The sequence below is a fragment of the Phacochoerus africanus genome, chromosome 2 (genome assembly GCF_016906955.1).
Source record: "Phacochoerus africanus isolate WHEZ1 chromosome 2, ROS_Pafr_v1, whole genome shotgun sequence".
Taxonomy (NCBI): Eukaryota; Metazoa; Chordata; class Mammalia; order Artiodactyla; family Suidae; genus Phacochoerus; species Phacochoerus africanus.
In genome coordinates, this window is record NC_062545.1 from 274,850,069 (window position 1) to 274,874,847 (window position 24,779).

The 24,779-nt window shown below is 60.1% G+C and overlaps 1 protein-coding gene and 1 long non-coding RNA gene across 2 annotated transcripts; one reads left to right on the plus strand and one right to left on the minus strand.

Moving 5' to 3' along the window:
* The first annotated feature begins 3,265 nt into the window (after positions 1–3,265).
* Positions 3,266–6,845, plus strand: LOC125120462 (uncharacterized). The gene is made up of 3 exons (XR_007133324.1): positions 3,266–3,860; positions 4,267–4,431; positions 6,718–6,845. It is a non-coding gene; the product is annotated as an uncharacterized LOC125120462 (long non-coding RNA).
* A 737-nt stretch (positions 6,846–7,582) lies between these two features.
* FAM78A (family with sequence similarity 78 member A) lies at positions 7,583–20,214 on the minus strand. The gene is made up of 2 exons (XM_047768721.1): positions 19,429–20,214; positions 7,583–8,111 (listed from the first exon to the last, which is right to left on the minus strand). The coding sequence occupies exons 1-2, from the start codon at positions 19,749–19,751 to the stop codon at positions 7,583–7,585; spliced, it is 852 nt and encodes a 283-aa protein (XP_047624677.1). The 5' UTR covers positions 19,752–20,214.
* Positions 20,215–24,779: the final 4,565 nt, after the last annotated feature.

The window sequence follows — 24,779 nt, forward strand, 5'->3', positions numbered from 1 at the left end:
TCCCCGCCCAGCTGGTTGCTTGGCCTGAGGTGTCCCAGGACTGGCGCCGGCAGGCTGGCGGGTGGGGGCAGGTCCTGGCCTCATGAGCTCAAGGGAGGATGCCTAAATGGCGCTTGCCAGCACCAGGGTCCACGTGGTAGAAGGAGCAGCCAAAACAGCTGCTGCCGTTGTGCGTGTCCCCAGGGTGAGCTCCAGTTGCCTCCTGCCTTCCTGGGAGACTCTCCAAGATCAGCAGGTGGATCTGACCCAGGCTCCTTTCAAACTGTGGCTTCTACCCTGGGTCTCAGAGTGTGTGCATCTTTTAAGGGCGGCGTTCCTATTCCCCACAGCCCTCTGGGTCTCCCGAACATAAGCACCTCTGGCCTTCAAAGATAGATCTTCTGGGGGCTCATGTTCCCATTGCGGGACCCCGGGCTGCAGAGCCTGGTGTGGGGCCCAGACACCTCGCTCCTTGGGGGGAACCTCTGCAATTGTAATCATTCTCCCATTTGTGAGTCGCCCCCTCCGGGGTGGGGATGGGTCTTGCCTGTTCCGTGGCCCTGCCTCTCCTTCTCAGAGTCCCTCTTATCTTTAGTGCCGACCTCCTCTGCTGGATTCCAGTCTTTCTCATCCATGGTTGATCTGCTACTAGTTGGAACATTGGGGTGCCCGTGGGAGGAGGTGAGCTCAGAGCTGTCCATCGTCATCCCCCTGGGCCAGAATCTCCGTAAGCAACCGTTCCTAGCCCCATTCTCCAGACCCGTGTCCCCGCACCCTGCGCAACGCAAGGTGGCACAGCCAGCAAGGGGTGGGGGGGCGCGGGCCTGCAGCCCTGGGTGAGCTCACCCCGACCCTCTCCTGCCTCTGCGGCCAGTTGTGTCAGAAGTAACGGGCACTGCCGTCTTGGAGGCCCGAGAGCTCCTACTGCCAGGCAGGGGCCCCTGCGTGCGGCCATCCCGGAATCGTCCCTCGGTCATTCACACGTGACGCGCCACCGCGCGGCCCCCACACCCCCTCCATCCTTCTCCTCAAAGACCCTCAGCTCCTCCAGCCGCTCGGATCCGCCCCAGACCCCCTCCCTCACGGGCTCAGACTCCCTGGTCTCATCACCAGGAAAAGGCCGCCTCCTCCGGGAAGCCCCCCCACCCCCACCCCAGCCCCGCGGACCGTCACCGTCGCCCAGGTTCCACCCCACGTCTTCTCCTCAGGGCTCTGTGCCCCTGCTGCTGCTTCTGAGGCACCTGGTGGCTGGGACACGGCAGGCAGGCAGGGTAGGTCTGTGCGGAAGGAAGGCTGGCGCGTCCAGAAACGCGCTCCCTGAGGACCCAGACCCGCCAGGCCCTGCGACCCCTGCATCCATTCGCACCAAAGGACCAGAGCAGGGACAGCTGTAGAGACAGAAATTAGCTTCGTGGCTGCAGAGGGCTGGCGTGTTGGGTGGGGGTGATAGCTAACAGGTGGAGGGTTTCTTTTTGAGATGAGACGATCCCTGAAATGACTGGCGATGGCAGCGCAGTCCGTCGCCCCACCAAAACCAGGGAACTGAACACTAAACGGGTGGACGGCGGTCTGTTAAGCACGTCTCAATAAAGCTGTGAAAAAAATTTCTAGCAGGCTTGTCTGGCTGACGGGCCGAAACGCGACGTGTGTTTGCCGAGGATGCGCAGAACCCTACGTAACAAGACCCACGGTCTGGGTGTTGCAGCGACTTTTAGCCACATGGAAAGAGAAGTCTCTGATCTCTAGCATAAACCCAACCCAGAGGGGTCGGTCTCAGGCAGCCCCCCATGCACGTTTAACACTGAGCCCAGCCCCCTCCCCCTTGGCTGGGTCCCCGCAGGAGAGGACTCGCTCGCTCGGGTGTGGTGCGTCCCCGCTTGCAGACTAGGAAACGCAGGCAGGCGCGAGGTCAGGCGACCGCCACCCTCGCTCAGCAAGACAAGTGGCAGCCAAGAATAGCGCAGGGCTCCTGACGGCGCCTCCTTTGCCGTAAACAGCCAGCCGCGCCCCGGCCCCCACCCCCCATCTGAGACCATGGCGGGGGGCGGGGGGGGGGACCCCACACACAGGATTTTTAAAGGGACCATCAAGTACGACCCCCGGGCAGTAACACTGAGACCTGTGTTGGGGCCAAGCCGAGGGAGGAACCAGCCCCGTCTCTGCATTCCCGTTTGCAGAGACAAGTTGGGAGGGCCCGCCGGGTCGGGCCGGGCTGGCTCCTGCCAGGACCGATGTCAGCTGTGCGGGTGGGCCTCTCTGGACACAGGCGCAGAGCCCGAGCTGGTCATCAGATGTGTTGTTTTGCATTTAATGATTTCCGTCTTCCAGGGCCAGCGGGACCACTGACGACTCGTGTCAAGCCTCATGCTCGGGGCCTTCTGTGCCCGTTAACGAAGGAACAGTTACGGACGGTGTGGTAGAAGTGGGATGTGGGAAAGCCAGGGACGAGGTAGCCAAAAAGGCAGTGACAGAGCCGGGTCAAAGGGCAGCTATTTGGAACCAGCCCAGGTCTGCAGCTTCCCTGCCAAGCGACCTTCAGCAAGGCCCTGGCTCTTTCCGAGGGTCAGTTTCCTCATCTGTGAAAAGGAGGAGCCGGCTAATGTATAGGGAGAGGCAAGGGCCGTGGCAGCACCAAAACGCTCCCTGTTCGGACGCGTGTCATCAGAGGATCTCGTGGCGCTGATGAGCTGACAGGTCGCTAGGGGATGGTGTGTGCGCAGTGGCCTGTGGCTGCCTACAACATTCGCCTTAATTGAGGGCCTGGCCCCCAGCCAGGTGGGAAACAGTTTCCATGGGGCCGCTCAGGCCGGATGGATGAGAACCAAGAGGCAACTCTCAAGCTGGAGGTGAGAGAGGGCACCTGGGCGGTGAGAAGTGGCCAGCGGCCTGAGAGCCCTCGCCTTTCTGCAGTTGCCTGTGGGCTGCCTCCCTCTTGGACCCAAGTGGGTTTTCTCTAGGCCTCAGGGCTTAACCTATGGTGAGTCTTTGTCCAGCACAGAGGTTGGGCTACACCCACAAGTGGCTTAAGAGGTAGAAGGCAGGCTGGGGGCGGGGGTGGTCCCAGTGCACCTGCTTCTCCAAGACATCTTGGGGCAGGTGGGCTTAGCCCAGCCCGGACAGCCGGCTCCTCAGGCCTGGGCTCCTGGGGAGGACCCTGCAGCAGCTGCTAGAGCCTGGGCTCTGTGTCTCGTCCCAGTCTGGGGTTTCTAAATTTAACCTGCCATCAGCTAGAGGGGCTAGAGGGCTTCCACAGGGTGATCAGATGCCACTCGGAATCCACTTTACTCATGACCCCCTGCCCTCTGCACACATTCCCCTCCAAGCGCTACCCCCAGATGCAGGCAGCCGTCCTCGCATCCTTGCATGTCTCCAGGGTGAAGATTGAAGACCCGAGCCACCCTGGATCCTGATCAGATCCAGCTCACTTTCTTCCTGCCATTGGCCAGGGTTGCACCCTGTTCTCTGTTCACACGCAGACGCACACACACCCACCATGGTCCCAGGGGCAGAGCCCAGGAGCTGACTCCACAATTGAAAGCCAAACCACGACAGAGCTGCGCCACCCATAAGCCATCTGGGTGGAGGGCGGCCAGCCGAGCCCATTACACAATTTCCTGCTTTGGTGTCGCAGCCCCAGGAGACAGGATGCAGAATGCCGTTGGGTTGCTGCAATGTGGGAAGCCCAGAAAAGAGACCAAACCTCCCATGCCCAGAGTGGATAAGGCCACCGCCTGCCCAGCAGATGAGCCTACGACCTGCAGCTGCCTGGACAGCCCTCGAAAGGAATGAGCAGGCCCCCCATGGGCCACAGAGAGCCGAGAGCACGAAAAACTTCCTGTGGGCAGAGGAAGGCGTTTCCTGTGGGGGGAACCCAGGATAGAGTGAGCCACAGGCAGGGGGCCGCCTCATCATTAGGCACCATTAATTACTGCGCCAGGAATTCCCATCATGGCTCAGTGGAAATGAGTCCGACTAGCATTCGTGAGACCCCTGGCCTTGCTCAGTGGGTTAAGGATCCAGCACTGCCATGAGCTGTGGCGTAGGTCGCAGACGTGGCTCCGATCCTGCATGGTGGTGGCGGAGGCGGAGGCTGGCAGCTACAGCTCCGATTCGACCCCTAGCCTGGGAACTTCCACACGTGAGTGCGGCGCTAAAAAGACAAAAACAAAACAAAAACAATGCAAAAACACTACTGCACTGAATGTGTGACCTTGCGACTGAGAGCACGTGGAGGGAAGGTTTGGGTCCCGGGGCGGCAGTTCCGATCCTGTCTCTGCCTCTCCCCAGACGCATGGCTTTGGGCGGCTTCTCCCCTCTGTGAAGCGGGGATGAGGAAAACCCCTAAACCTCAGGATTCAGCGAGTTAACACCCAGAAACCAAGTAGAATAGCCGTGTTGTCGCTGCATCAGCCAGGAGGCGGCTGCTCGGAGAACCCCCATCTTCCATACAAGGTAAGTGGCTCGGTGTCTTGCCCAGACTCACAAAAGCGGCCTTGGATCCGTGGTCCACCCTCAGAGGCCCATACCCACTCCAAGACCTCTGGCCGCCCGACCTCCCATCCTTCCATAAGGAAGTTCTGATCCAAGGAGGATGCTTACTCTCAGCGCTCCGACCCCACACAACCCCTTCCAGCAGCCGCGGGCGAGGGCAGGGCCAGGCTCTAGGCTGACACGGTCCTAGCATCCGCATCCACGTCTCCCTATGAAGACAGGTTTGCAAGTCTCTGGGGAAAGACTCAGTCTACACACCAACCCCCCTTGTCACACCCCTTTCTGCTGTTTGCCAAAAAGCCAAGCTGTCCTGGTCCCCTGCCCCTCCTCCCCGCAGGGCCCCAGCCAGGGGGCCCTGTGGGTGGGACTGAGGTCCCAGGGCGGAGACCGCAGAGGAGGCATCCTTGAAGGGGCCCGCCTTCGCCTTCCCAGGCCCTCAGCACAGGATGCCCACCCCCAGCTCCCACCACACGCCCACCCCGCCCCCCAAACACATTCATCCTTAGCGCCTTCGTCCACCGCCCCCCCCCATGAACCGCCACTCCAGAAACATCCAGATCCTAGCCAGGCCTACTTTAAAATTACACTTTATTTCTCTTTGTGAATATTCCTTGTGGTTTTATTTAAAAAGGTTCATTTTACATTTTTCTTCAAGAGTCTCGCGCCTCCTGGTAAGTGCATTGGTTTGTTTTCACAGTACTCTCCACGACCACGGACGGTCCTTATTGCTGGAGGAGGGTGTCCATGCTGGACAGCAGGACACCAGAGGGCTCGGGGGCCCCAGGCGAGGCCTGGGGTCTGTGCTCCTGACATGAGGGAGAGGCCGGGGGACCAGACCCAAGCTAAGCCGAGCATCCTTAGCCAGACCTGCAGCCTCCCCAGGGTCTTCCCAGCCCTGACTTCAGAAAGGCCGGGAGAGGCAGAAAGAAAGGGCCAGGGGTTGGGGGGGGAGGGATGAGCCAGAGAGCAAGGTGAGCTGGGGGCCCAGGCCTGCGGCAGGTGGGGGGGGGGGAGGCATCCAGAGCAGCGTTGCCCCTCCAAGTGGGCACAGCACTGGGCCCCTGCCGAGGGGACCAGCTCACACGCAGGAGACAGGGCCCCCTGACAGCTCCAGGCCACCCCCCGCTGTTCCTTCCTGCTCCCACCCCGACCCCAGTAAGAACTCCTTAGCTGTGACCCAGCCTGGAACCCCAAGTCCGGATCCTGACCCCTCGCTCAGGGCCCTTTCTCCTTTTTAGTGCAAGAAAAGACCTGAGTTCAGAGAAGGGCCTTGCCATCAAGAGGCCAGGTCCCGCCACGGCAGCCGCTGCCACCCAGCCCCTCCCCAGCCTGTTCCCAGAGGAGGTGCCGGGACCCCTCAGCCCCCTCACTTGAGGCTACAGCCTCTCTGTGGGGTGGGCCTCCAAACACACCCAGGGGGCCTGGCACTTCCCAGGGGGAAGATTCCGGGCCTGACAGGGGTTCCCCCAGCACCAGGCCAGCCGCCGGCCACACCAAGCCCTTTCCTGTCCAGTTGTTCAGGATGGCTGCATGCCCCCCATCAGGAGGGGCTCAGGAGACGGCGGCACGGTAGCACCCCTTGAATAAATACAGTGTCTCATGGGTCAAGGAGCAGAGCAAGCATTTAGTGACCCACACCTGCCCACACTGTCACTGGGACTCCTACAAGTGGCTCATCTGCAGCAGAAATGGAGTTTGTTTCGTATGGGACAGTTTTCTGTGCTTGATTATTCTTAGTTCGAATGGGGGGCCCAGGTGATGTGGCTGTGGGTTTGGCAAGGCTGGAGGGAGGGGCTTCCGCGGGGTGTCACCTCCGCACCTGCAGGCAGCCCTCAAGACAGACACTGTTACAAAAAGCTCCAGGCTCCGGGGGGCCCAGGCCCTGAAGGAGGGTGTCCGCAAGGACTGGCCCACCGGTCACTGTCTCAGACCAGCCCTGGGCCCTGGCTCACTTCCTTGAGGGAAGGCAGCCGGGTGGGGTGGGTGGGGGTCTGCCTCCCACCTCCCCAGACCCAGAAGTGCCTACTCTGGGTGTCCTCGCCTCCGGTGCCTGGCACTCGAAGCCTGTCTGTGTCCCCTGAGAAGGTGCATGGAGGGAGGGGACTATGGCTGGTAAAGCAGCTGGCCCTCGGAGTGTCTGGGACAGGTGCGGGGGAGACAGAGAAGCTGCAGACCCCCCGAGGACCGAGGCGGCGGAAACTCCCAGGGCTCGAGCTCGAACTCAGGACCTTCCCTCTCTCCTCCTAGACCCACCCGAGGCTAGTTCCAGCTGCGGAGAAGAGAGACAACAGAAGCCCCTGGCAGACCTGCCCGGACCCGCGCTCACACAGGCACAGGGTAGGGCAGGGCTTCCACCCGGGGCGGGGAGAAGGGGCCTTTTACGCGCCGTCTGTCTGTGGTCCCAGCTCTCTGCTAAGGAAAGAAGGAGCAGCTGGTTTTCGATCGAAATTGGTACCCGGGCCCCCTCGGCAACATGCAGGTGGGGGGCAGGGGCAGAAGCATCTTCCTCTCGTCCCTGACCCGGCCCCCTCCTCCCGCACCTCTGGCAGAAGATGAAAAGTCCAGTAGAAAAGAGATCCTGCTTTCTTTGTTTCGGGTTTTTTTTTTTTTTTCCTTTAAATTCAGCTTAAGGCAAAAGTTTGGCAAAGCAAGTCTACGTAAGGCCGCGTGACGGAGGACGAGGGGAGCTGCCACGGGAGGGGCTGCTGCGCCCACGGATCGGCCCCCATGCCAACCGGGCTCATCACCAGCTCCTGCTCGTCCCACCCCTGAACCTCATAAAAAGGCGGTTTAAAAAAAAAAAAAAGAAGAAGAAGAAGAAGAGAAAAAGCAGTTGTTTCAGGGAGTCTGTTGCACGTGAATGACTGAAATGATGAGAAAAGGAGAGGGAAGGAGACCCAGGGTGACACCGAGGGCGCACGCGGGGTGGTGGGTCCGCCTGGGTCTCCACCTCCCCCGGGAAGCAGGTCCTGGGAGGGCGGGGCGTTCGCGAAGTGAGATCCGCCCGCTGGAGAAGGTAGAAAGGTTGTATTTTGCTGGATGACTGCAGAGTCCGTGTGGGTGGTCTGAGCAGTGCTCTGGTTTGGACGGAACCTCAAGGGCGCCCCGGCTGTTACCGGTGCTTGGGCGGGATCACCACCAGCGGCTGCCCATACTTGGGCCGCCACATGAGGACCTGAGCATCGTTGGCGTTGGGCTTGACCAGGGCGCTGGGCGGGATGGGCTCGTTCTTGCTCAGGATTTTGGGCTGGTCCTGGGCGATGGGCTCCCGCAGCCGGGCGCGCTGGCCCAGGGGCCGGGTGGGGTTCACCTCGATGCTGAGCTGCATGCGCCAGTGCAGCGTCTGCAGGACAATCATGTCGTTGGTGGAGGTGTTGGTGGCCACCAGCCACGTGGTGAAGCTCTGGTCCCGGTAGATGTTGGTCAGTTTGGCCACGTTGCTCTCGCTGACGGGCACGGCCCACGTGACGCTGGGGTAGAAGTTGTCGTTCATGCTGATGATGAACTTGGAGTCTCTCTTGGTGGGGCCCACAATGGTGCAGGTCTCCGTCGTGTTGCCGTACCAGGGGTAGTTCACCCCGTCCGAGTCGCTGATGGCCTCGATCTTGCCTTCCTGGAGGTCCGGGAGCTCCCAGCTGGACCTGGAGATGGGAAGGCCAGTTGACTCAGCCAGCCACCCACAGGCTCCTCTGCGTCCCTTTGTCCCTGGGGTCCAGCGGCATGTGGGGAAATGGGGCTCCCCTAGACACGGTCCCGCTCTCTGCATCAGCTCAAACGGGTCTCCCCCCGAAACCACTGTCCACGGGACTGGACTCCAAGGGGGTTTCAGGCAGCCCCAGCGGCCCTGCCCTGGGCAGGGGGGGAGCTGGGAGGGGCCTCATGGTGGTGCACAGAAATGGGGAGCCCTGGCATGCATGGTGCCCCCACCCCGTGTCCCAGCAGCTGATGGCATGGCCACATGCACCTGCAGCCAGATGACCTTGGTCAGGGTGGAGGCCAGTGGCTCCAAGAGGCTGGGATGGGGGGACTCTCCTGGCCACACATGCGTCCAGGGGGCCTGGATGGGATGCGAGGGGCAGTGAGTCTCCTCCTCTTGGGTGAGGGGCCTACAGGGGGCTTCAGAGCCCAGTGGCCAGTGGGGGTGGCATATGTGGGAATGATTCAGGCCCCGCCATTGATCAGCATGTGCCCTGGGTCAAGGCAAAGGCCCGCCCTCTTGGAGCTTCTGAGTCTGTCCTCACCTGTGATGGGTGCTGCCACCTGCTCCCTCCACACCCCCACCCCACCCCCAGCACTGGAGGCACAGGAACCAATGCCCAGAGTCCCCCCTCGGACTCAGGCCCCTCCCTCCACCTCTCCTCCACCACGCACGGGTCCGAACTCCCTGGCCCTCCATCCAGCCACAGCCAACACCGTGAGTGGTGCCCCTTCTCCCTACCACCCACTCTTCCCCCTGCTTTCTGCTCACACCCACCTAGAAGAGGAGGCACAGTGCAGCCAGAATTGCTCCTGCCTGGTTTGCCCTGTTTTTGGAGCAATAGAACTAGTAAAACCTAACCAGCCCCTGTCTCAATACACTCTACTCCGTCCCAGCCTTGGGACCAGCTTTGTAACTAATGCCTCCTGGCCTTGATGCAGCTGCCAGGGAACCTACCCTTGCAACTTTGGGCTGGTCTGAGTACCAGCAGCACTTGGTCAGCCTGACTTGCTTTCAGAGGCTCAGCCTTCCTGGGGTAGAAGCAGCATCTGGGCTGTCCAGAGCTTGGACTCGGAAACCTACTGTCCCTGCTACAAGTCTCAGCCACCCCCTCACTGGTGAGACCCTGGGCAAAATCCCAACCCTCTTGAGACCCCAGACTTACCGCACACATCCCACCCGAGGTCGCAAAAGGACTGGGGCAGGAGCATGCCAGCCTAGGGCAGGGCACGAGGCAAATGCCAGTGCCTGCTGGCTGTTAGCGCCATTGTCATCACCACTGTTGCTATAATAGCAACTCTCAGACAGAGGAGGATGCTGGCCTGTCCCAGGTTGCTCTGAGGACACAAGTGGCTAGGGGCACAGCAGCATCTGGGGAGCCCCCCCCTTAGAGAGTCGTCAGCAATCACATCCACCCCACTAGACAGATAAGGGAAGCTGCAGGTGGGGGTCTTTTTTTCCCAAAGTGAGTCAGCTAAGCAGTGAGGCCTGGGTACCTGGTGTACTGAAGCTCAGGACGACTTGCCCCCGGAATTCTGCACACCTGCGTGCACTGGCGGTGCATGCCAGCACATAGCGCTTTACAAAACACGGTCCTGTTCATAACAGCGTTATTCACAACAGCCAAAAAGTAGAAGCAACCCAACTGGCCATCAACCGATGATGGATAATGTGGTCTCTCCATACAATGGAATAGTATTCAGCCTTGAAAAAGAGGAGATTCTATAATACCACAACATAAATGAACCCGAAAACATGATGCAAGGTGAAATAAGGCAGACCCAAAAGGACAAAAGCTGTATGATTCCAGGCCAATGAAGACCTGAGAGGCGTCCCATTCATAGGGACAGGAAGTAGAATGGTGGGTGCCAGGGGCTGGGAGCGGGGAGTGGGGGGTCTGTGTGGCATGGGTGCAGAGCATCAGTTGGAGAAGATGCAGAAGTTCTGGAGGTGGATGCACAACAATATGGAGGTACTCGGGGCCACTGAGTTAAAAATGGTGAAAATGGTGAATTTGATGTGTATCTTATCACAGTTTAAAAATGCATTCCCCCTGCTGAAATGCATTGTTTAATGAGAGCAGTTAGCAAATTTGGGGCCCCTACAGGAAGAATGATTAGGAATGTGATTTTGCAAATTTTTCAGTTTATCTCCTTAAAAAGGTCACAAATTAGGGTAACCCCTGCTGAGCAGGCCATCTCCTGCCCTGGGGCCTTGCGCTCATCAGACTCCAAGGAAGGAGCTAACAGCTGTGAGCTTGCGGACCCGGCTCCCCCTGGGGGCGGGGCAGGCGCCCTGGACCAGAGAATGGGGTCAGGGTCCCTGTCCTGAATTTCTCAGAAGCCTGGGCCCCACCCGTGCCCAGCGTCTTGCCATGGAAGGTGTCCGCTCTGCTCTCTCTCGGTGGTTACACTCGCTTGTACAAGGGTTTTTTAAGGCAGAAAGCCATCTTGCCAAAGGACTTGGCTTTTGCCGCTTACCCCCTAAGAGCTGGTTTGTTTGGGGGAGTGGGTCTTGGCACAAGAATGCCCCCCCCCAAGCCTCTGACCACCAGCTTCGGGTTGCCTTTCTCCCCTCCCAGCCCCCAAATGCCCCAGCCCTGGCTCTGTCACAGACGGATGACAGTGCCCATGAGCTGGCAGACAGCTCATGTGGGGTATTACTCAGAACCAGGGCCCAGGGCGTCTGTTTTCAAATCATCACAGGCCAGCTGGGACTGGCTCTGGTCCCGGGTCCCGTCTCTGGGTCGAGGCGATGGGAGGGAGCGCCCTTAAGGGCGCAGCTTCTGAGGGATGGGGCGCAGCACCGGGCTACTAGCTCTGAGCAAGTCAGGAGTCTGAGCCCCACTTTCTCATCAGCTCACCATGGTCGTCACACCCACCTTGCAAGGTTTTTGTGATGATTAAATGCGTCGATACACACCACCTGGTACGCAGCAAAAAGCAATTATGTGGAAACTTCCAGAGACCATCAGAGGGAGGTGTGCCTCTGACACAAATGGATTTGCCAGCCCTGATGTGACCTGACGCCTTTTTGACCTCATTTATGTTTTCAGGATTCCATACAGTTCCTGCCTCTAAGACTTCCTGTTTGTTCTGGAATGACCTTGGGCTGACGTCAAGGCAGACCCTCAGTTTTCAGCTCCTGGGGTGGAGGGGCGAGCTCGGACCCCCACCCCGCACACCCTGAGCCTTCTTGTTTGCACAGCGGGGACAGTACAGGCTCTGATGGGCAGATCCCACCAAAGGGTGTCGGCGAGGCTCCCAGCTCCGTTCCCGGGACACGGTGCTCACACACCAGATCGGGGTGCAGGAGGGGGGCTTTGTGAACGTACGCAAATGCCCATCCCTTTTTTTTTTTTTTGTATTTTTGCCTTTTTTAGGGCCGCTCCCGCAGCATATGGAGGTTCCCGGGCTAAGGGTCTAATCGGAGCTGTAGCCGCCAGCCTGCACCAGAGCCACAGCAACACCGGATCCTCCACCCACTGAGCAAGGCCAGGGATGGAACCCGCAACCTCATGGTTCCTAGTTGGATTTGTTAACCACTGCACCACAACGGGAACTCCGGCAAATGCCCATTCCTGCCCCAGCGTCTTCTCTCCAGACCTCAGACGAGGTCGTGTCAGGCGCCCCCCACAGGCAAGCAAGAGGCACTGATCTCCCCCTTTGCTCGCTGGCTTGCGCTGGGCTTCGGGGCAGCACTGGCTACAGGAATTGTGGCCAAAGTGCAAAGTGAAAACATGAGGCACCTTGTTCAAAAATTAAGAACTTCAGGAGTTCCCATCATGGCGCAGTGGAAACGATTGTAACTAGGAACCATGAGGTTGTGGGTTCGATCCCTGGCCTTGCTCAGTGGGTTAAGGATCTGGCATCGCCATGGGCTGTGGTGTAGGTCGCAGATGCGGCTTGGATCTCATGTTGCTGTGGCTGTGGTGTAGGCTGAAGCTATAGTTCCGATTAGACCCCTAGCCTGGGAACCTCCATGTGTGGCGGGTGTGGCCCTAAAAAGACCATGGAACAAAGAGCATGGAACCACGCAAGGGGCCCCTCTGACCGCAGGACCCAGTGGGACCACCACTGGCCTCTTCCGTGTGCCCTGGACACTGCCGCCCTTGTCCCAGAGGTATAGAAACCCATAAGACAGCAGGCAAGGCCAGGCTTGAAGCTGGACCTCAGAAAGCTTGCCGGGCCCCCACAGCATGTCTGAAACAGACTCCTCCACGTCCCTCAAGGCCCGTTCCTTCTGCAGCCTCAGCAGACGTCTGCGCGGACCTGCCATTGACACTGGCCATGGCACCGTGGAAGGGATTGTCAGAGCTGCTGACCTGGTTGTCAGGGATGCTGGGGGTGGGGGTGGGTGGGCAGCACTCTCAGAGCACCCATCACCAGCCCTGACTCTCCCTCTCGCCTCGAGACCACCCCTCACCCCTCCCAGGTCTCTCAGCCGCCTGCAAGCTTCTCCCTAAAGCCTGTTATCTTTCCCCAAATCTGATGGCGCTGTTCCTCCCTCCAACCCGTTAAGCCTTCCGAGACTCCCCATCACCCTGAAAGGTGGATGCAGATGAAGCCAAGGGCCCTGCGTGCGCATGCATGCACACGCACACGCATGCACACACGCATGTATGCACACATGCTCTGAGCAGCATGGCTGACCAAGAAGAGAGTGAATCTGAAAGGGTTACAGAAAGGCTCTGCCAGAGGCCAGAGGGGGACAGAGGCTATGCCGAGGGCATCCACAGGGCTGGGGAGGGTCACCCTGGGGCTCCGGGCCCAGCCACCAGCCAGAAGTGGCCCCGCTCACAGGCCTCTCGGCGGAGGGGGAGGAAACCAGGGAAGCCCACTGGCCAGAGGTGTGCCTGGGGCGGGGGAGGCAGGGGGCTTGCCCTCTTCGTGACCTTGGACCTTCAGGAACGCACCGTTCCCGGCGGCCTTGTGCCAGGCCGGGAGGCAAGCCTGGGCCTGGGCTCTCCTGGGCATGGAGGGGCCCTCTGACTGTATTTTGAGTTCTGGACGCCGGCGCTGGGCCATGCCAGCCCGCCCAGTCTCAGAACAGAGCTCCCAAACCTCACACGACTTTCCTCATTTTGGTTCTGGTCTACGTATCTCCTGCGGTCATTATCCACTTACTGCTGTTCCTTAAAATTAGCCACTTAAAAAAAAAAAAACTCAACTAAGTGTTTCCTAAGAAACACCTTTGAAATAATGAGTTGGACATGCTCATATATATGTATATAGCTCATATATGTTTCTAATATACATTAGAATAAATGTTGCTTTACATTGCAGTTCCACTTAAGCTGAAACAAGGTCACCTAAATATTAGTTCATGTCCCACAAGGGGCCCCCTCGGGCACTCTGAGAAACATGTTTACAGATGGCGACTTGGGGCTCGAGGGCTGCCCGGGGCACAAAACTCTTCTGCCCCGAGCAGGTTTCAGTGTCCTTGCATCGGCCAGATGGCACTTAGGGGTTATCTTACCTGGTCCCCAATTTTACAGAGTTTACTGTTCTTTTACCACCTGCAAAAACTTCAAATTCGGTAAAATTGTGCAGTTCTGCAGGAAATGAACCCAAGAGCCCCCCTTCCAAACCCGACTGGGCCCCTCGTGTCCTGACTCCCGCCCCAGACGGCCGCCCCCGGGGCTTGGCCCAATCCCACCGGACAGGTCACTGGGCACCCGTTCCCCCAGGGAGAGGCTGGAGGTGTCCCCTCCATGTCTGCTCCTGGGGTACCCCCCAAACAACACATACCTCTTTTTCCTCCCACCTCACCCACCCTCACCCAGGCCACAGCCCTGGGGCCTGACACCCCAGAGGCGGGGGAAGGACCAACAGCGCCTGTTTCAGCTTTGAGTCATAAAAGCCGTGTTTTTGTTTAAAGAAAAAAAGGCAAGCCATAGAGAAGTACATAAAGTGAGAAACGAAAGTCCTGTCTTCCTGCCTCCCCCTCCCTTGCCGACGTTACTCACTCTGGTAAACATCCTTCTAGAGCTTTCTCCCTGCACAAACACTCAGTGTCTGTTCCGGTTTTAGCGTTTTCTCTTCACGGAAAATGCGTCCCCCCGCCACCTGTTTTACCCCTTTGTTTAGTGCAGCGATGAGAAAATGATCTAGAATCTCTAGGTCCTCCTCCTCGTGTGGAGCAGCCACGTCACACACAGCGCTAAACACAGACGGGAGTTTCACCCCCTATGATGGGCGCTTGGGTTGTTCACGGCTCTTTGCGACGGTGAACAGCGCGGGCTTCTGTCCCCACGCTGCCATCCATCCTTCTGCTTCTCCCATTCATGGATCCGTCAATTCATTTGTTCCGTCAGTTATTTTTTGTGTGCCTACTATAAGCCAGGCACCGGGCCAGGGGCTCCCTTGCTGCAAGACAGACTCTAGAAGCAGAATGGTAGCCTTGGAAGGTGTCTGGACTTGAAATTGCAGTGGATGCAGCCACGCTCACCTTCCAGAAGCTGCCCAGATTGTACCCCCACCCCCAAACAGTGTGGGAGGCTGTCCTACCGCCTCCACCCAACGCCGGGCATTATTGGTCTTTTTCATGTGTATCCTGATCTGATCAGAAAAAAAAAAAAAAGCAGCAGCACCTGCCGCCTGTCCGTATTTCATTTGCCGTTTCCCCGGTCACTGCAGCTGTCTGTGCTTCCCTCAACATCTCCGGGGGCCGCCAGCTTCTGTCTTCCGTCCCTCGGAAGGTGAGGGCAGGCGGGATGGCTTGGCCGGGGCGGCCCAGGGGGAGTTCTTTGGGGACTGGGCCACCCCTCTCCCCCACCCCCACCCCCACCCCGCACTTCCTCCCACCCCAAAGCCTGGAAGCGAGGACTTCCCTCTCCTGCCTCCTCCAGGGCCCCGCGGGTGGGGGAGGCCGCCTTCCGGGCACAGAGAGGAAGCGCCGTCCTCAATTGTTCTGCTCAGCCCGCCTCAGGCCCAGGTGCAGGAAGAGGCCACGTGGTCACCAGGACCATTCCTCCTGGCCCGGCCCCAGATCCGCTGGAGCAGAGCAAGCGGGGCAAAGCGGCCTCCGGTCTCAGTGGCCGTGGCTTCATCATAAAATGAGGACCTCACGGGTCCTTGGGAGGCGAGAGCGTGGACGGGAGCCGCGGGCAGCCACGCAGCCGTGCCCATCACCCCAGCTCCAGCATCCCTGGGCCAGAGGCCTCAGCCCCTCCACCCCTGCCTGGCCCCCTCTCCCCAGCCTCTTAGTCCTGTGACGGCAGATGTCACCGCAAGTTCTGGCTGGAAAGACCCTCGGAGGTCTCACGCTGTGGACGGGAACGTGAAACCCAACCCGGGAGAAGAAAGAACAGCAGCTATTCCAACACAGCCATCTCATGGCCGCTCGGCCGGGTGCTGGGCAATTCATGATGGATTATTTCAAGTTATGACATGGACAGTGACCACACACCCAGGGTTTCTTGTGCATCAGGCTCTGTGCTGAGTTCCCGCCATGGAATATCTCATTTAATGCTCCCACCAACCCCGGGAGGAGGCACTGTTCTGCCCCATTTCATAGATGGGAACAGTGAGGCTCCGAAGAGTTGAGAGCCCGGCACAAGCTCACCACACCAGCATATGATGGAGCTGGGCTCCATGCCCCACTGAATGAGGGCACAGGGAGGCCGCCCCGTCAACTCAGAGAGACCCCGTCGTTTGAGCTGCTCTCCTTCCCTCACCCTGCGCCTGCCCTTTGGCAGAACCCTGAGCCAGAAGCTGGCCTTGGCCTTGGCCTTGGCCATGGGCCAGGTTCCCTGGGGGCTCCAGGGAAGGGCAAACCGGGGATAAGGTGAAGCGTCTCCCACACAGGCGAGAAACTGTGACTTGTCACTTGGAAGACTGTGCCAGCTGACAGGTGGCGGCTGAGGATTGCGGAGGATGGGGGTGTGGGGGCAGGCATCTCCAACAGTTTTGGGGGGGTGCCTTTTAAAGCGATGTGGGTTGGACCCCAAGCCATATAGAACCCTCTCAAGCTGGCACAAGAAACTCACCATTTTCTAGCTCTCGTCTAAGGTGGGGCATGACTGAGGTGGCGTGTGGCATTGTTCCACTTCAGATCATTCAAACCCAGAATGTCATTCAGAAGAGTTCTCCTCCTGGATTAGAGATTAATTTCAAGCCGGGATAACGTCCCGGGGTATTATGGGTTTGGGTTAAGTATCTGGAATTAATATGTTTAATACAAGCCCGTTAGTCAAGAACGGAAGCCCTAACCTAACCTTTGCCACCTGGCCGTCCCCTTCCCAGGCCACTAAAGCCCAGTGTATGGGCTTCATTTTAAGGGTTCACATGGTCTGGGTCTCAAGCAGGGGTGACTTCACACCCCTCCTGGGGACCTCAGGCAGTGGCTGCAGATGGTTTTGGTTGTCAGGCCTGGGGGAGGGAGGCTTCTGGGGCTGAGTAGGAGGAGACCAGCGACGCTGCTCCATGTCCTGCAGTGCACAGGACAGCCCCGGCCCCAGCCAAGTTAGGGGACGGTTGCAGGCAGCCTGAGGTCACTGGTCAGGCCCACTGCTCACCGTCCCTCACATTCTTACACATCATGGGGCTAAAGACATACAGAAGCCGAGTCCCCACAGGAGGCTCGGGATGGGGAGGACGGGAGGGGCTTTTTAAGCCCCTCAAAACGCTTCTGTCGACATGCAAGCAGGGGCAGCTGTCCAGCTTTTTCTAGATGGACTTTGTGGACTACAGAGCCTCCCCACGGCCCGAGGAACCACGCTATCTGGTGATTCGGTTTCTTAATACAATTTTGTTGATTAATAACCAATCGGGAGCAGTTCCCGTCGTGGCGCAGTGGAAACAAATCCGACTAGGAACCATGAGGTTGTGGGTTCGATCCCTGGCCTCACTCAGTGGGTTAAGGATCCGGCGTTGCTGTGAGCTGTGGCGTAGGTCCCAGATGCGGCTCGGATCCAGCGTGGCCGTGGCTTTGGCGTAGGCCGGCAGCTACAACTCTGATCCGACCCCTCGCCTGGGAACCTCCATATGCCTCAAGTGTGGCCCTAAAAAGATAAAAAAAGATTTTTAAAAAACGGAGAGCCAAGAAAACAGCTGTTAACCACTTGAAAACCCCTATCATTCATGACTTCTACACTCTCGTTCAATGTTGAAAAGTCAGAGAGTGGGCCTGGTGTAAAAGAGGAAGCCCTGGGCTGGGGAGAAAATTCCACGCAAGGGGTGATTTACGTCCGTCCCAATTCTGTTGTTTCAGCCACGATGCGCAGCTCGTTACAGATACCATCGCCCGCTCCCCACCTGACAGAACAAAGATCACAGCGACAGTCCCTTGCAGTAAGTGTTCACCCTGGGCTTGGCACCGTGCCGACTGCCTGACCAATGTCATCTCCCGTCATTCACTCAGCCCTGGTGCGGGGGCTGTGACTGGCCCCAGTTTGCAGACGAGGAAACCGAGGGTCAGAGTGGCTGAGGTCGCACCTGGGGAAAGTGGCAGAACCTGGACTTGAGCCCAGGCCTGCTCGACCGCGGTCTGGGTGTGCCCTGGGTTCCTCTCGCCAGGAACCAAGGACTGGCGCAGACGCAGAAAGGTCATCTCAGGTCTCCTGACCCAGGCCTGCCACCAGCCCTAGTGCCCGAACACGAGCACAAGGCCTCGAAGGCTCTTAAACCCCTTGCCCTGATGGGGAAGCTGAGGCTTCGAGCCAGGCCTGTTCCTTCCCGACCACAAACCACTTCCATCTCCTGAGAACTCAGCCCCTTGAACGCGCCCCAACTGTCTTCCTACTGGCCCTTGGATCTTTCCAAGTTCAGAAGGACCCTCTGGCTTCCCTACCCTTTCGAGGGGAGAAAACAGGCTTAGCCTAAAAGCCCTAGAGAAACCTTTGGTCTTGCCACTTGTCCTGGATGGCTTGCAAAGCCGGAGAAGACTGGGGGCCTAAGGCTTCTTAGGGAAGGTCCACAGCAATAACTAAGCATGGTGTTTCCCTTCTTGGAGTGGAAAGCCAGCCCCCAGCCTGGTTTCACGGCCCCCCTGAGAGGCAGACTTGGATGTCGCATCAGGCTGAGGGAGGGGGGCTGACGGGCTCCGGACCAGCCCCCTGTGCACCCCTGGGGCGGCCGTGGTTCCGACTCGTTTTCAGTTTTTCCGTGATTCTCTTGTTCCCCTTGTAATTTCAGAGTCATTAAGAGGAGAAACCACAAGATGTGGGACCCCTCCCTACCCTCTCTAATTTCGGGTGGCCCGGGATGTCTTTAAATCAACGACAAGGCCTAGGTCCTGGGGAAAGTCCCTCGGTCCCTCATCTGCAGAGTCAGGAAGGGACAGTGCACAGGGTGGCCCCTGAGGGGCAGGCCGTGGCTGAGAGTCCGCGCCACGGCCCAGTCTCGGGGGGTCAAGGTGGGGGGGCTGCCCACCGGGCCTGCCTGGCCCTCTCAAAAAGCTCCTCGTGCTCCGAAACAGCTATTGTCACCACCTGTCTTAGGGCGGCCCTTCAAGTTAAGTCACTTCCCCCTGCGTCTACCACTGCTCTTTCCACACCCGGGATGGCCATCTCTAGGAACAGGGACCATGCCAGGGCCCCAGGTGCCACACCAAGAGCCACATTGCTCTGGGGACATTCTGGGGCCCAGGCTGGAGAGAAGAGGCCAGCGGGCTCCTCTCAGCTGTTAGGGGCCCACTGGCACCTTCTGGGCACAGACACTGGACGTCTACAGAAAGCGGCCTTCTGTCTCTGAGACAGAAAACACAGCACCGCAAGGCCAAGCAGGTCTCTAAAACAAGCCATCCTCTCCAACACAGCTCAGAGCATTCCCCCAGGTTCCCATGTGCCTCTGAAAACGCCGGGGGACAAGTTCAGGCCTAACACGAAGCCCTGCACACTGACTCCGGAGGCTCCAGGGGTCCGGCCCTCCTTCCCTGAGTACCCGTGGGCGGGGGCCTGAGCCTGGGCCGAGCCCGGCCAAGCCTCGGCCTCTCTAGGGAGCCAGGGCAGCCGGTGTGCTTTGCCAGAGGCACCCGGCGGGCATGTCCCTCTCCTTTCCGGGCCTCGTGCAGGGAGGGAAACAAGAACCCCAGGGGCCAGGGACAGTGGAAGGGAAGGTCCTAGAGCCGGGACCCCAGTGTGAATCAGCAGACAAGCCCTCTAGTGCCCCTGGCCAAGGAGGCTTCAGAGGCCACTGCCAAGTCTGCCTACCGCTCCCCTCTGGCCTTGGCGAGACCCCTCTGGAAGGCCACCCACACCCCGGCCTCCCAGCTCCCTGACCCCAAGCGGCCCCTGGAGCTTGCTCCTAAGCGGTACTCACATGCCCTGCTCCCCATACTGGTTGTAGAACTCCATGTGGCTGCACGCCTGAATCCAGCCAACTATCCAGGTCTCCTTCTTGGGGATGGGCGGCATGACCACCTGGGCAGAGGCACGGAAGTGGGGTGTCCGGTAGCGGAGCACCACGCTGGAGGACTCATCGATGCTGGTGGGGATGGGGTCGATAGAGGCCTTCACGTCGATCACCGTAATGCCTTCCCGGAAGACTCTGGCTTTGCCCCCGATGCTCTGAATACAGCCCATGGCACACAGTACCGCTCTGATCCCCAGGGAAGGCCAGCAGTCCCAGAGGAAACTGGGCATTGAAAGGACGGAGGCTGCGGGACCCAGTGCAGACGGTACTGCTCTCCAATCTCAAATCTCAAGGCCGATATCCATAGGATAGAAAACTCACTGAGCAGAGGGGGTTTGCATGTCACTACCTAGGGCCTGGTTTTATAAATAAGGATTTTGCTGCATTTCAAGGGCCTTGGGTTCTCTCTTCTTCTGCTAGCAGTGGACAAAAATCACCGATATTCTTTGGGTTAAAAAAAGGAGAGTTTGGAGGTTAGTGGATAATCATGTTGTTCAGACATCCAGCCCTTCCGTGCCTCACGCGTGGGGAACGCAGCTCAGAGACGCTCCCTGAAGTCTTGGGAGAAGAAGGCAAATGCCGGCAGACACATAAATAAGGAAGGCTCCGGCGGTCCCCTGCGCGGTGCCGCCACCCTCGCTGCACAAGATCGACTTCCTGCCCTTCTGCCTTCCGCACGCGCGCTCGGGGCACAAGCAGCCGGCCGCTCGCCCAGCCCGGCCGAATCAATGGAAGAGCGGTTTCTGTTCAATCCGCCGAGGTCCGGGCGCCTTCAGGGGCTTCCAGGAGGCGAGCTCCCGGCTCCGGTCGCCCGCAGCGTCCCCGAGGAGAGCGCGGCGCTGCGCGGGTCCCCGTCGGCGCCCACTCGCGGGCGCGGGCCGAAGCCCCCCAAGCGAACGCACCGCGTCCCCTTCGCCGCTGGCGCTGGCGCTGCCCGCCGCCGTGCGGGGCCCCGGGGCTGCGATCGGGCCGCTGCCTGGTTCGCCGCGGCCGCCGAGGACCTGGTGGGAAGTGGAAGGGACAGGGCGTCAAGGCCCGCCTCAAAGTTGAGCCGAACTTTGCTGCGGGGGGCCCGCGGGGCGGCGACGCGTGTGCGCAGGGAGCGGGCTGCAGAGCTGACGGCGCAGCTCTGGGCGGTCTCCCCGGAGGCGGCGGCCCCCCCCCCGCCCCGCTCCCGCCCCGTCAGTGGCGGGCACACCACCGCGCGCACCAGCGAATAATCGCCGCCCGTGACATCTCCGCTGACACCTCTCCGTCCGGAGGCGGGGTCGGGGGGCGACCGGCTGGCACTGCAGTGAGCCTTGTGGACTTTCAGGTCCTGGCACTGTCCCCACCGCCCCGCCGCCGGCGCAGCCGTCCCTTCCCCGTCCGGGCCCCTCTGGGCCCCTGGGGGCGCAGTGCCTCCCCGCAGGCAGGTCTGATCGGGCTCACGCCCCTTCCCGGGCTGGGGTCCCCCGACTCCGGAGAGTGCAGTGCCTCAGCCCCGCCGCGTCCGGCGCCTCTGTCCCCACCTCGCCAGCCCCGAGCGGCCCCCGATCCCCGCGCGTCCGGCGCGCTCGCCACTGCCGGGGAACTTTGGCGCGCACGCCCCCACCCGGGCAGCGCAGCCGACTCACCTGCCCCTCGGGCCGCTCCGCGTGCCAGGGCCGCCGCCCTCCGGACGCGCCTGACCCCGCCGCAGGCACGTCCTCCGGGCGCCCCCACCCCCTTCCCCGGGCAGGGTCCTTTAGCTCTACTGGGGTCCGGGGCCGGCGTGGGCGCCCCCGGCCCCCACGTTCTCCTAGCTCGGGCTGCTGGGGGGTGGCCGGGGGCGGAGGGGTGAGGCTGGTGGCTCTCTCGTCCCCACCCCGCGCGCCTGCTTTTATTTTATGATCATTGTGAGCATGCTGTCGCCGCTCAGCCCCGCCGCCGCGCCGCAGCCGCCTGGCGCGCCCCGCGCTGCCTGCTCTGCTGCAGCATCGGAAAGGCAACCAGGTCAAACTTTGCAGAAACTCAGCCCCTGCACCAGCCTGGCCCCGGGTCCGCCCGCAGCCGCCGGCCGGAGCGCAGCGCACGCAGGGACCGCCGCCCGCTCGCCGGCCCCGCGGGGATGCAGGTCCGCAGGCGGCGGCGGCGGCGGCGGCGGCGGGCGGGCGGGCGCCGCCTCCTCCTCGCCGCCCGCCCTGCTCTCCACCCTCGCTCCCGCACTCAGCCCGCCTCCCCCTGATAATCCTCTCCCCCTCTCCCCCCTCTCGCTCCCTCGCTCTCTGCAGCTGCTGGGGGAGCTGAGCCTCTCCTTGCAGAAACGACATTTCCTTTCTGGCCTCCCCGGGAATTCTGGGTAGTGTAGTTCGGCTTCTGTCTCGGGTCCAGGTGGGCTGCTCCTCGTGTCCTTTGAACTCGGCAGGTTTTGCGGGGCTCAGGGCAGGCGGAGAGGGGTTGCGCTTCCCTGGCATTCCTGGCAGCAGTGGGGCCTGGCTGGGTGAAAACGGTGCAGGGCTCTGGGAGGCTCCAGGGCTGGGACGTTGAGGGTGGGGAGAGAAGTTTGAGGAAAGGGTCTCTGTGTTGCTGTGCTCTGTGCTGGGCCTCTTGGCGCCCTGGCAGATGATCAGGCCTGTTGGGCCCCAACCGTGATGGGCACTGTACAGGCTTGATCATTTCATCCACCATCAGCCACCCCTGGGTAGGAGGCCTATCATGTGTATTTCACAGAGCAGGACTCCAAAGCTAGAAGATTCCGAGACTTGCCCAAGACCCCACCCAGGCAGGTGTCCCAACTGGAGACTGGGATCCAGGACGTCTGTGTGCAGAGGTTCAAAAGGAGTGTGATCCTGGAAGCGGGGAGGGGTCCCTGTTAACCCCTCTAAGCATCCTCTATCCAGGAGCCCCACCCCCCCTTGCACCCCCACCCCCACCCCACCTGCCCACCCAGGGAAAGGCCAGGTGGTTTGTGACATCAGAAAACCTGTAGCCACATTAGAGCCAGGATCTTCTGCCCATGACTCTGACTTCCAAAGCTCCCTCAGACGGACAGGTGCAAGGCAGGTGGTTCCAGCTGCTCCCAAGCCAGAGCATCTTGAGCACCAATGAGGGCAGGATCAAGGGAACAGAGGATTCCGGCCACACTGAGGTCTCTTCTTTGAGAGGTATTGAGCCAGCCTAATGCTCCATCTCACACGAGCACCAGCTCAGGCCACAGGCAGGAAGTAGCCTGTTAAAGTGGCCACTGCCTCTTGCCCAGCTCCATCCCCTGCCCTCGCCCTACTCACTGCCACAGGCCCTCTGCCTAGTGAGGGGCCTTCCCTTCGCAGGTCAGCTAGTAAGTGGCTTATTCCTAGTCCTGCTGACTGAGGACCAAGGTGGAAGGGCCCTCAAGATCTGCTTACCGCTAGAAGGCAGAACACCAGGCAGCACAGGTCTCCCAAGGCCCCCGTGTAAACTTCCGTTTCTAGAAAGAAGCTTCCCCTGGCCTCTCAACCCACAGTGTCCTCTCCCGGCCTTGAACGCATGTCCCCGACAAAACATTCTGCTCCCCTGGACACACTTCAGCCTTCGCGTAATTTTTATGCTATTCAGTTTATATATAGATATTAATTGGGGGGACGTCCATCACCCCAGTGTCTGGAACAGAGCAGACCCCAGTGGCCGAGGTGCCCCCTGAGGGCAGGGACACTGTTCTGGTTATGAGGACATAGGCGCTCCAGGAACCGGTGCTGAGCAGTACATCTTGTTCATCTGATGTGAAAAGAACAGAGTTCAGAGCCCTAACCTGCTTGCTAAGCGGCCAAGCCCGTGGAGGTGGTTTCCTGGAGTCATGGCCTTGATGCCTGTTGGAAGTGAGGTTACACCCTGCAGCCCTGGGCTTGGTAGGCCCGGGTTTGGGATGGTGGTGATAAAGCGCCCACTATGTGTCCACACTGCTGAGCAAACGTTGTCTCCTTTATCCTCCTTGACCCCCGCAGGTGGGCTATGCAGAGACACCCAGGGGTCAGGTGACAGTGGCTTTCCAGGGTCTGGATGCACACTCAGATCTGGCCAAATGCAAAGCCCACTTATCTCCTCCTCCAGGCACACCACCCTGCTAGCTGGGGCCAGCCCCTCCAAGCTCAGATGGAAGTAACCAGGGGGCCCTGTGTCTGATAAGTCCCACCAGAAGACTGCTCGGGTGCCCATGGGGCGAGGAGTCTTGCAAAATAAAAGACCCTGGGCCCCGGAGCTGCTTCCTCTTCCTCATTACCTCCTGTGCAGTGCTGTGTCTTGGGCTCGTTCAAGGGCCAGTTCTGTGGAGGGGGGGCGCAGGCAGTGTCCATGGGCCTGTTTGCAAGACTCTAGGCTGGGGACCAGCTTCCGCAGGACCAGGCCCGACAGATGGAGGGTCTGAAAGGGCTCAGCTCACGCCTGCACCCCCTGTCCCAGCTCCCCCACGGACCCTCCAAGGTTCTGGCTGCGTCCCCAGCTCTCAGCCCCTGCAGCCCTCCTGCCTCCCCACGCAGCCCTTCTCCCTGCTCAGCATTTTCTGGAGGTCTGTGGGTGTTGGGCACAGACCCACGGCTGTCTCAGCATATGTGGAGGCCCAGGATGCATCCACCCGAGAGTGAAGTGCTGGCGTCTGCAGAACAGAGGAGGGGGACATCTGTTTGTGACATGCCCAGCACCACGGAGACACTCACAGGACCCCCCAGACACAGCCCCCGCTCTCAGATCTGTCTCCCCAGACTCCTTTGCCAGGATGTCACCAGTGAATGGAAAGGGGAGGGGGTGTCCAGATGCATAGCCCCAGCCCCTCCTCAGAGGGGGTGAACGCCTCAGTGTGGCCACTTGGGAGCTCCAGGTGCTGTCAGGGGAGGACAAGATCCCTCAGTTCCCAGCATGTTGGCCCAGGGAGGTCGTCGTAAAAGCCCAAAGTCACACAGCAAACCAGAGGTGGAAACAGTATGACCCCATCCAGCCGGGTTTTAACACGCTGCCCGAACGTGTCTTCCAGTTCTGCAAAAAGAGCCGGCTGCAGCGTCTCCTTGCTGAGCACCGCTGTGGCTGGGGCCTTGCCAGGCATCACCTTCATGGCGCTCCACAGTGACCCCGAGAGCCAGTCCTGTCACCATCCCATTCCACAGGTGAGGACACTGGGCCCTGGGAAAGAGGGACGTGTGCATTGAACCTGGCCGCCTGGCCCGGAGACCCCGAGGCTGCGAGAGCCGATGTAGTAGATGCCCTCACCGACATTCTCTGCATTGTAGGAACCTCATTTTTATGGCCAGTGGAGACAGACGCAAGGTTCC

Excerpts from the sequence above, each read along its gene's own strand:
- FAM78A (XM_047768721.1), bottom strand. The coding sequence starts at position 19,751 with ATGCCCAGTTTCCTCTGGGACTGCTGGCCTTCCCTGGGGATCAGAGCG. Across the intron at positions 8,112-19,428 it reads CAGTATGGGGAGCAGGGCAT|GTCCAGCTGGGAGCTCCCGG; the intron begins GTGAGTACCGCT and ends TCCCATCTCCAG.